Raw genomic sequence first — 11,103 nt, 5'->3', positions numbered from 1 at the left:
AGCACTGGAGTCTTTAATGCTGATGTAATAATATCTCGTATAAATTTCAGTGTTAAAACTGTGATAAGTAATTTGTTGTTACAGGTGTAATGCATGTAACTATATTTCAGCTAATCAACTTACTTCAGTATTAAATGAAGGCCTAAGAGTGTCTGAAGATGACATGTTTAATGCCTGTAGTGGAGAAGGTGAGTACTAGCTTTGAAAAACAACTTGATAGAAGTTTGTAATGAAATAGAATCTCTTGTTAATGTCAGAATATTTCAGCATTAATAGTTAAGCAAAGAAATTTTGTGAAGATATGACTATATAGTATTTTCTTTAGTTTAAGAAATACAAGTCTTTAATTGTGAAACAGTTTTTCACATATCCTTTTCCTGTCAAAAACAGCTATTTTCATTTGAGTCGCATGTTTTCTGATTGATCGCTATTCGATAAATGTAGCATGAGATTCTCTGTAATGAAATAAAGCAGCAAACGGACTAGATTGCTAGTATGGTTGAGCAAAAACAACAAAGGCCACTCTTACAATAAAATAACATTTGTTGAGTCTTTGAGATTATCATTTTCCCATATATTTGAAAATGTATGTTTGGGTGTTTTTGTTATTGAATTACAAAATGCTGGTATAAAACTGTTTTTTTTGTTTCCAAAATAAAGTTGATTTATAACTTGTATTTGTTTTCATTATTACAGTTCTCTTTACACAAACATAGGCTGGATTATACAATTTGTTTTCTCCTTTTTAATTACGTTCACAATGTAACAGTACAAAATGTTTAAGCCAGCCTGTGTTTGTGTAAAGAGAACTGTAAGGTTTGAGAACCTTATTGGTAAGGAAATATTAAATGTTCTCTTAATATTGTAGCTTGTTTATTACTTATTTCATGATTTAATAATTCTGCTGCTTACAGTTGTGGGGAAGAAAGCAATAACACTCATGCAGAAACTTCAGTTGTTGCAAGGAAGACAGGCCTGTTACTTAGTTTACCTTTGCCAAAATTAATCAATATATCTAGCACTATAAATAGATATTTGACTCAACTCTTGGTATGTTGTATATTTTATAGAATTTATCTAATCATAAAATCATCCAATTTAACAATGATAGTAAAAGCATAGAAAGATGGGTATTGTTTGTAGAGACGTTTTTTTAAAACATTCTTGTGTGTTTAAGAAGTTGTGGATGTATTTAACCTATAACCAGATATGTTTTATGACTGACTACAATGTTTTATACCTGATTAAAACAATCTTCAACTAATATTTGAAGAGAGATTTTATTTTATTTAATGTGTTACTTTTTCAACAAACAAGGGAAATGGAAATCATTCGTTATAACAATTGCTGCTATTTCAAAAGATGAATTCATCATTTTCCAAAAAGAATCTAAATTTGTTCTATTGAATTATATTTATTATTTGACTAAGTATCAATTAATAAATGAATGTTTTAACTTAAAAAAACAACAGATATAATTAAATTCTCTTTAGTTTCCTTTGAAAAAATAAGCACTGTAAAAATAAATAAAAAAGACAATTTATTAATTTCTTTTGTATATAGTTGTATAGCCAGTAAAAAAAACCCAAAAAAAACTGTCACAAAATAGATTTTAAGGACCCAAAGTATTGATCAGGTTTGTCCAGAAGTAAAATTGAAACCACAAGCTGGTCAAAAATTGTTTAAGTTAATTGAGAAAGTGAACACAATAATATAAAGAACAAGAAAAGTCTTAAACAGTTACAGTTTCAAAAAAGAACATTATAATTTTCTGCTTTTTGTTTCTTTTTTTTTGAATTTGTGTACTTGTACTTATATATTGTAAGTCATATTTTGCTTTCTAATTTCCTGATAAATCTATCTTTGTTTAACTAATATACTGAAGTTCATTTAACTCCTATATCTCTTCCTATCATATAGTCGTATGTCTCAGAGAGGGAAGAAGAAAGACTGTGAATGCATGACGAACTTCATACTTCAAGAGAGCAGCTTCATTTTCTTCATGAAAGTCATCGCCTTTGTCACAGATTGTGCCCTTCTCCTAGCAACTTGAATGACATTCAATCTCGACCAAATAGCTACATCTCTGTAGCTTCATCAGTATCTGAAGGACCAATAGACTTTGTAGATGAAAGTGAAGAAACAACAGGTTTTGTGATAACATTCACATTTCATAGAATGATACTTACACAGCATATGTCAGCCAATGTTTCTTATTGTATATTGATTCTTCTTTATATTATAAATCAGAATGAGACAAGGGTTTCAAAGTATAATTTTACTTCATAGCCTCAGTAACAGATGAAAACCTCAAGGAGTCTGGAGATGAGGAAAATGAGTCAGAAGAAGAACATCAGGACTGTGATCTTGAAGGTGAAGTCATTGGTGAAATCGGGCAAGTTGAAGATGAGGGATACAAAGACACTGAACACCTTTTGTATGAAAAGAAAGGAAAACAAGAATATCTTGGGACTGAAGGAAAAGCCAAACTGGAATTTTCTGTTGAAAATTATACAGAAAAAGATGTAGAACATGTTGAACCCTTTGAAGAAGTTGTGCATCCTGAGGAGAAACTAGCAGAAATCTCTGAGAAAGGATTCTTAAAATTGAATAAAGATAAAATACAGCCCAGAGAAGAATTGAGCGAAGATTGTGATAAACAAGCTTTGTATAGTAAAGAATGTAATACGGAATATGAGTCGGAGATTGGTAGTAAAGCAGTAACTGAGGAAGATTTGAGCAGTGTAAAAGAAATGGAACCATACAACTTGGAGGAAGAGGAAGATAACAAAGAACAAAGATTGTGTGAAGAAGATGAAGAAACCAAATCTGAGACTGAAGAACATTTGCAAATATTAAATTCTGAATAGCAAAAATTTTTTAATACAGGAAAAAAATACAGATGTTTTTATACTTTATAAATAATTATTATAAAATTTTTTGAAAACGAAATCATTATGCACTTAATTTAAAATGTTTCAATAAATGTAAAATTCATTTTGTTAATAACTTGGTTTGGTTTTTGTTTCCTTTTTTAAACCCGAAGCTTTCTCTAAGGTATTATGTTCATAAATAAACAAGAGGAAATTCTCAATAGCCATGGCATCTTAAATTCTTTTAGGCAGGATTAGAGTAAACTAATCTACGAGATCTTGAATGTCGTTAAATACAACAATCGAAAGAGTTTGATCTGCGAGCCCAAAACTGCAATTAGATCTCGAATCGGTCAGGAGATGAAGGAACTATGAGCTAAGTTGTTTTTTGGTTTTTTTTAAGCACAAACAACACCTCAGAAGCGTTCTATGAGCCGCACACTCTAGATTAATAATAAAAGAAGAAAAATACATGTCTTATCGCGACACACTGTCAGTGACTCAAAAACTGCCACTTAACATATGGGTTACATACAACACGCCACGTGTGTAGAAGTAAGTAAATTAACCTTGGTTCTCGAATCAACAATGGTTCGTGAACAAAGTGTAAGTGTAGGAAACATTAAGTTTTATGTTCAGTTTTGAACAACTGACCAAAATAAACTAAATTTTAAAGCCTTACCGAATTCGTATTAGTGCAATTAAAAATGGAAAAACTCCAATGAAATCGACTGTATCAGCAAATAAAAAAAATTATTGTACGAAGAATCCATGTTTGACTACCTTTTTACCTTGATGTATTGATTCGTTCGTTATACACTAGCGTTGTTCTGAGGTTATATATTTTTCATACAATAATTATATTCTAGTGCATCACCATTTCTTTATATTTGTAGTAGACAAGCATATTCATACAGTGGAAAATAATTAAAACCTTTAATTAATCTGTTTTTAAATTCTAAAGTTACATTTATTTAAACCTTCGAATTTCCAAAGGGATCTGAACGTCGTCGCCTTTCGAAACACTGTTTGTTAATTTATTTTTGTCTCTTTCTTCATATCGTTGCAAGACTTTATTTTTATCCCTTAATTAAGGACTAACAACGCATAGAAAAATACGATTAATATTGCAATTAATCCTTAATTACCGCTTGGGCAGCCTGTATATTTTACATAGAAAAACAATGTAATTGCTACAAACTTAATATTGATGTAGTATGTGAATTCCAACAACAAAGAACAGTATAATAAGCGGATTATTTGAAGGCTAGAGATTGTTTAAACTGTTATTTTAAAGCATAATTAGGGATATCGTCAATGTTGCCAACTTCAGGGATGGAGTGCCAGATTTTAGTGTTATAAAGACTTAAAGAACTCGTTCATGGAAAACTTTCACCAGAGAATATTACACTACTTCAGTTATTGATGACTAGTTCAATATTATTGATGCTTTTCTTTGGTTTTTGATTAGTGGAAAGTTTGGGGACCTACAACGCTCAAACCTGGGGCTTGAATTGCGCGTGAAGAACGAAGCACATATGACTAATCCATTATGTAACTATACACTAAACCAATTGTTCTTGGTGTTTTCGAAAACAAAATACTCGATTGTCGATTGTTACCGGTTAGCTGAATACTGTTTCAAGTAGTTCTGTATTACTGGTAGTTATTTGGCATAAGTTTGTAACACATTCGAAGAGATAGTGTTGAATATTTTAATTGTCCTTGTGTGTTTCCTTATAAGTCCCTAATTTTTTTTGATATGACTGATACTAACGCTACTTAGAAGTTTTTTATTTTAAAGCGCTTGTGTAGGATGAAATATTGTGAAAGAGCTAGAGGTATCGTAGAGGATATCGCTTTCTTTTCTTTTTGTTTCCGCTGGGGTACCGTTCAACGGTTGAGCAGCACATGTTTGATTATGGCACGTATAAGAATCTAAAACGTTACTTCATGTTGATATCTTGATCGGTTTGACAGGAGTTGAAGTTTGATGCATGTTCTGAAGAGCTAAAAGCTGTTTAATAAATACCTCAAGTGTATTCCTATGAACTGAAACATCAATTTCCCTTTATTTTTAAAGCGGTTGAATTATTAGATGGTTGACAAACACTCGATAACGACGTGGAAGTATTGGAACCAACGTCATTCATCATGAATATTAAAAGAGTGTAGTGAAAACTTCATGCATAGATATGTGCTTTTAATTTAATTTCTCAGTATGAAAATACTAACTTTATGAACACCATAACGTTATGTCTCATAAGATTACAAGATATGTATGTATTAACAAACAATAATTCCTGCAGGTGTATTATTGGATATTTTTTAAATTTAATTATTATTGGTTTGGTTGGTTTCTTTTTACTTATAGCATTTTGATAATGTCTGCTGTTATCCCATGTTTGAAACTCAGACCAGCGTGTAGGTAAACGGCTGGTAGCACTCACCGCTGTCCTGGACTACGCTCATGTCAATAGATGTTGTGATTGACTGTCATATAATAACGCTTTTACGGTTGAAAGGGGAAACATCTTTTGATATATTGGTTCATTATATATTTAGATGTTGACCCGTGTTTTCATGTCTTTTAATTTTAAACAAACTGAAATTGGATATATACAGTAAAATATATCAATTTTTTAAACTTGTTTATTGATTTCTCCTGCCACCACTATTGGTTCAGTCTACAGGCTCGCTACGTTAAAATACGGGTTTCGATACCTGCGATGGACAGAGCATAGATAACTTATTGTCTAGCTTTGCCCTTAACAATAACTGAACCGAAGCTGTTTAACTTCATTTAGCATGTATTCACTGTTTTCAATTTTTTAGAGTGAAATTATTGAAAAAATAAAAATATCTCGGTAACTAATTTTTCACAATATTTTTATTCTGTAACTGTGTAAAAAATTATGGATTTTGGTTAAACTAGTGGAGTGATGTAGAACATTATTCGTTATTATCCTACCAAATATCGTCCGTGTTCGTTTTTTTTTCTAGCTTCCGGAAGGATCGAAAGGAGGAAGTTGTTTTAACTAGACTACGCATTGGTCACAGTTTTGTAACTCATTGTTTTGTTTTATCTAAAACTGATGCACCAATGTGTAGTTTGTTTAACACTCAGATCACTATGAGCCACATTATACTTTCTTGCTATCGTTACGACTGTCAACGACGGAACCATTTTAATACTGCTCGGTCCCAAGGTTTGTCCGTTACATTAGACACTGTTATTGGTGATGGTAACATTGTCCACCTTGATAAAGTTTTTAGTTTTTTTAAAGACCATTATTCTTTTTAATGTGGTTCCATTTTAAGAATCACAATCTCTCTAGTTCGATTTGAAATTAGAAAATGGCCGTAACATTAAATAACTCGACACCAGGACTAGAAAGGCAAACTTCAGGTGACTAACGCTGCTGTTTGAGCTACCCTTTAGTCATCCTGACAAATTATTTTTACAATTTTGCTGCATGTCTTTTAAAACTTTTATTACTTTTCTTTTTGACAATGGCCATAATGACACATAACCCGGAACCAGGACTGAAATGGCCAACTTCAGGTGACTGACGGTGTTTCTTGTACTGTTAGTCTTCCTGGTAGATTATTTCTATTATAAGATTCTCACTTTATTATTATAAGTTTAATTATACAACAAATATTAGATTAGTTTTTTATGAATATAAATAATGTTCTATCAAAGTTGTTACTTTCTTAATAAATTTAATCATCTGAATGTTCAAACGTCCCTGTAACTTGTTAGTATCATAAAAGTTTTTTAATGTGCCTGCATATTTAAGTATAAAAACTGGGCAGTTGATTGTTCAAGCTTTAAATTTGCTTAAATTAATTTGGTTGAACATAATACTTATTAAATTATTTTATACCATTGACAAAACTATTGATTCTGAAGAAAGGACTTTGAGAATGCAGATGACAAAACATTTGCCATGGTTGCTGCTCTTGCTACTGTTCTCGAGCAGTTTGGAGTAAAGAATCAGCAAGCTGTCAATTTGATTGAAAGATGTCCAAGTTTTGTTGCTAAGGAAAAGACAAGGCTGCGTTTTTTACAGAGAAATAAAAAGGTGATTATTAAAGTTTGTAATTTTATTGTCACTTAAAGTAATTTATTACAAGCATGTTAAAATGAAGTTTTAATGCTTTAGTACTTGGTTTTGCTACATTTATAATAAATCATATTATATGAGAACAAAATGCCATTTCTAAAGAAGTTTTTGGAAGGAATGTATTAAGTAACTTTTAAAATGTAACCTTAAGTTTATTTAGACAAGTTGTAAATTTCCAATCAGTTGTAAAATATATATCCAAGGGGTAAAATTCTGCTGGTACTCAGTGGTACTAAGTATTGAAACTTATTTCTGAAGGCATTACTAGTATTGAGACTTTGAGCTGCTTTTTATCAGATGTGCATATGCTCCATTTGTTTTATCAGAAAGCATTTATTTTTTTGCACTAAAATTATTTTATTTTTGTATTCAAAAACAGGCTCACTTCACCTTGCTGAGTATTTACTGTTTTGAGAATTTCACTCCTCTATATATTTATTAAAATATGTAGTGTTTTTGAAAGCATTATTCATTTGATAAATAATGGAAGATTAATGATGAGTAATAGGCAGCAACAGTGAATATTTGACACATGTTCATAAACAAACATTTAATTCTTGGATGTTTCGGAATATACATACTCTATCTCTGGAAAGCTATGTTATACATGGTAATTTGTTAGGTACGGACATGTTGTAAATGTAAACTATAAAAGTATTCAAAATGCAGCACAAGAGTGTGAAATAAATTAAGATACAATCAAATAGACAGAGAATAGAATAATGCAACAATATTGTACAGGTATTTAGAACAGACTTAATTGTAGTGAAGCTGTGTTATAATTTAAATTTGGGAGTTCATTTAAAAGAGAAGCTTTCTTTTAAGTTCCTTATTTGATGATCCATATAAAATTACTTTGAAATTCACAATCATGATGGGTGGTTAATGTTTCCACTGTGTGAGCAAATTGTGCAGTCCGGTGTATTTGATTTAAAAAAAACCAGTTCTGCTTGATACTTCCATATGTTCACATGGTTGTAGGTGTAATTTGCATATAATTTTAAGAGTGTAAGTGGCATTACAGAGTAAGTAATAAGTCCATAGATTGGGATAATTTTATACTTTGAATGGTAATTTAAATATCATTTGTAGCTGAACTTGGGGATAAAATGTTTCAATTATTCTTAAAATTTGTTATTTCAGTAGGAAATATTGCTTGTTTAAAATATGAGTGATCAATCTCTTTGGGTATTTATCAGTGATGTAGGTTTTTTTGTTTGGAAGGATTCAAATTTATGAGGAAAAAAAATTCTGTCAAAGCTTGAATAACATGCATGGGATACTTGTTTGTTGAAATGTTCTGTAAGGTGGGGATTTCTTTTTCAAGGGTGAGGTAGGTAGAATAGATGTTATATGTTCTGTTAACAAGGCTGAGAATAAGATTGCATTTAAAGTAATTTGGAATAAAAAATGTCAAATCGAGTATGTAAGCCTGTATGTTTTCTTATAATGAATGAATGTTGTGAAATGGTTATCTAATCTGTTAATATGGGTATCAAGAAAGGTCTGTTTCTATTCAGTTTTGCAAGTAAAATTGATGTTTTGAGTTTAAATAATTGAAAAACTGTTTCTAATTAGAGCTGCTAAAGAATGAAAAATGCATCTCAAGGTTCAAATGTACTGTATGCAAACCTGGATGCCTTTTTTGCACACATTTTTTCAGGAATATTTTTGTCTCATGAGGTATAACCTTCTTAGTTTTGAACAAAATATTCTTAGTGTCTTTGTTTTCTTTTTGCCTTCTCATTTCCAGTGTACAAAAAGAAATAAATGTTTGTTTCAATTTCAAACTTTTAGCCTGTCTTTGTTCGAAACCACCATTTTCTGCCAGAACATTACAGCTGTGTAACGTTCTGTAATCACTGCCAGTTAATTATTTGGGGGGGTTGGAAACCAAGGATACCAGTGCCAAAGTAAGTTGTTGCTGTTATAATGAATATTATGTATGCTATAAATGAAGTGCAGAAGTAACTTGTTAACATAGACCTTTTTTGAGAGTTTGTCTTGACTTGCTTTATGTATTATACCTTAGTCCTTCTTAACATTTGTTGTCTAGTGATAATCTTTTATTTGTGCTTGATTTAACATTTATTAAATAGAAATAAACAAAGTAGTGTATTAGTGTGAGTACTAAATAACTAAAGACTGATAGTGTCTAACACTTGAAAAATCTCCAAACAAAACAGTCAAAAGGTGAAACTGAGATAACATCAGTGTTAGGTTCAGAGGGTTTAATTGTAAAAGTTTTCTATCTTCAGACTATTTTTTTTTCTTCACTGTGATTGTTTATCTTGAAAGAAAAGAGTATTAAATATTTTTATTTTGAGAAAATCAGTTTTATAAAGGTTTCTCATACTTTTCTGATGTTCTGTTTATAGTGTAGGAGGTTGAATTTCTTGAATATAAGTATAAAACATCTAAGTACAGTTTGCAGTGATACTCATTTGCATGAACATCATGATTATAATGTCTACTTTACTTTAATATGCATACATTTTAAATCTTGAAATAGCAATAGTACCTCACCTTTAATATGTTATAAAAAACACCCTTTTCTGTTTGAACCAGAGAAAACGTTAATTATGCTTTAAGCAAATTGGCACACAGGTACCATCTTCAAATGGTGTTGGCTAGGTGTGCCAGGTTTCAGAGACATTTTAGAACTTAAGTCTTTGTGATGCTATTTTCTTAGGGGAACTGTTTGTACTGATCAGCTATAGATATAGAAATTTATAATTTTTCAATTTTTTTGCATCACTTTAGAAAGCTTCCAGTATGAAGGGTGTTGATATGTTTCCCCAGTAGCATCAACATTGAATTTGCCACTGCCAGGCTTTAGCTTAGAAGGCAGAGGGCTTAAATGCAATTCTGTTGAACAATGTTCCACAGTTTTAGCTGTTGATTTCTTATAAATTTTGTTGGTAATCTCATTACTTAGACCTAGGAGTTGGATTAAACCTTAGTTATAGTATGTTCTGGTAGCTGCCTTACTGTCTCTCCTGGTTAGTAGTTCAAAATAAGGGAGTGGTTATACATGAATCCCTTGGGTTTTGTTTTGGCTGTTTTAGCCTACGCCGTGTAAGTTTAATAAAAGTGAACATTAAAAAGATATATGTTAGTATATGAGTAGAAATGTGCAGATTTTTTTCTGCTACAAAACTTCAAAGCAAAATCTTTCTCAATTTACTCTTATTTTAATTCAGCTACATAATTTTTCATTATAAACTGGCATTTTATATATGCTACAAATCACAACAAACTTGTTTATTTATGTTTTTCAGTATCTATAATTATATAAAGATAACAAAAAAAGTATTGAATGGTCATTTTTTACTTCTATTTTAGAAAGAAAGGTTGTACAAACCATAGTGTGTTTTAAAGTATTTGTTTTTTATTTTTATTAAGTAGTGTGTGCTACATTAAAATTTCTTCTAATTTTGTATTAATTTCTATTGTCTCAAAGACTGTGAAATGAACATCCATAAAATGCGTGTAAAAGTAGTAGAAGAAACATGCATAGGTACCCTTCGAAACAAGAAAGATAAAAGGAGAGATCGAATGTCTGGTATAATGGAAAACATTATTGGAAAAAGCCGAAAATCGAGCCAACCTTCAGCTGGTGCGAGTAAGTACAGCTTTTTTTTACTTTACATTTAAATTGTGTTTCTTGGAGTGATAGTAATGCTTTGTATTAGATTTTATGTATTTGTTAGACTGCATACAAAAACTCTGGAAATAATTTGCAAATATTTATACTTTTACTGAAGGACAACAGTTCAAATGATATGCAGAAAATAATTTATAGATCACATCTTTTATTTTGTGTGTGCATGTGTTGGTAAAAGTTAAGATGGATATCTGAAAAATGTAAAAAATATCCTTTCTACCATTGACTCTTCAGATTAATTTTTTTTTCAGTAATAATGAAATATTGTTTTATGGAATGGAAGTTTAAGTATTAAAATAAGCAAGGTGAAGTAACTTCTGTGGATATGGAAGCACACATTGTCTCAATGCTCACAAATGTCATTGTACTTAAGCAAAACTGGCTTGGAAAATGTAAAATCTTGTACTAAATAACCTTTACATAAAACTTTGCT

The 11,103-nt window shown here is 30.7% G+C and overlaps 2 protein-coding genes across 7 annotated transcripts in view; both read left to right on the top strand.

Moving 5' to 3' along the window:
- The first annotated feature begins 53 nt into the window (after positions 1 to 53).
- LOC143235551 (uncharacterized) lies at positions 54 to 2,891 on the top strand. Its single transcript, XM_076473798.1, has 4 exons — positions 54 to 188; positions 915 to 1,050; positions 1,921 to 2,149; positions 2,290 to 2,891. Exons 3-4 carry the CDS (start codon positions 1,957 to 1,959, stop codon positions 2,868 to 2,870), a joined length of 774 nt encoding a protein of 257 aa, XP_076329913.1. The 5' UTR covers positions 54 to 188; positions 915 to 1,050; positions 1,921 to 1,956; the 3' UTR covers positions 2,871 to 2,891.
- Positions 2,892 to 5,803: 2,912 nt separating this feature from the next.
- The window catches only part of LOC143235546 (uncharacterized), a 20,342-nt gene continuing 15,042 nt past the window's right edge, over positions 5,804 to 11,103 (top strand). For 2 of the 6 annotated variants that reach the window (XM_076473793.1, XM_076473791.1), the window contains exons 1-4: positions 5,804 to 6,475; positions 6,790 to 6,961; positions 8,801 to 8,916; positions 10,467 to 10,628. In XM_076473793.1, the coding sequence (XP_076329908.1) occupies positions 10,475 to 10,628 (154 nt within the window). In that variant the 5' untranslated portion in view covers positions 5,804 to 6,475; positions 6,790 to 6,961; positions 8,801 to 8,916; positions 10,467 to 10,474. Of the gene's footprint in view, positions 6,476 to 6,789; positions 6,962 to 8,227; positions 8,337 to 8,800; positions 8,917 to 10,466; positions 10,629 to 11,103 lie in introns of all 6 variants that reach the window. The other 4 variants (XM_076473795.1, XM_076473796.1, XM_076473794.1 and 1 more) reach the window with 4 other exon arrangements.

Source organism: Tachypleus tridentatus, chromosome 12 (genome assembly GCF_004210375.1).
Source record: "Tachypleus tridentatus isolate NWPU-2018 chromosome 12, ASM421037v1, whole genome shotgun sequence".
Taxonomy (NCBI): domain Eukaryota; kingdom Metazoa; phylum Arthropoda; class Merostomata; order Xiphosura; family Limulidae; genus Tachypleus; species Tachypleus tridentatus.
Note: the sequence above shows the minus strand (reverse complement) of the source record. Positions and strands in the feature narration are given on the sequence as shown.

Excerpts from the sequence above, each read along its gene's own strand:
- LOC143235551 (XM_076473798.1), top strand. The coding sequence starts at position 1,957 with ATGCATGACGAACTTCATACTTCAAGAGAGCAGCTTCATTTTCTTCAT. Across the intron at positions 2,150-2,289 it reads TGAAAGTGAAGAAACAACAG|CCTCAGTAACAGATGAAAAC; the intron begins GTTTTGTGATAA and ends TTTACTTCATAG.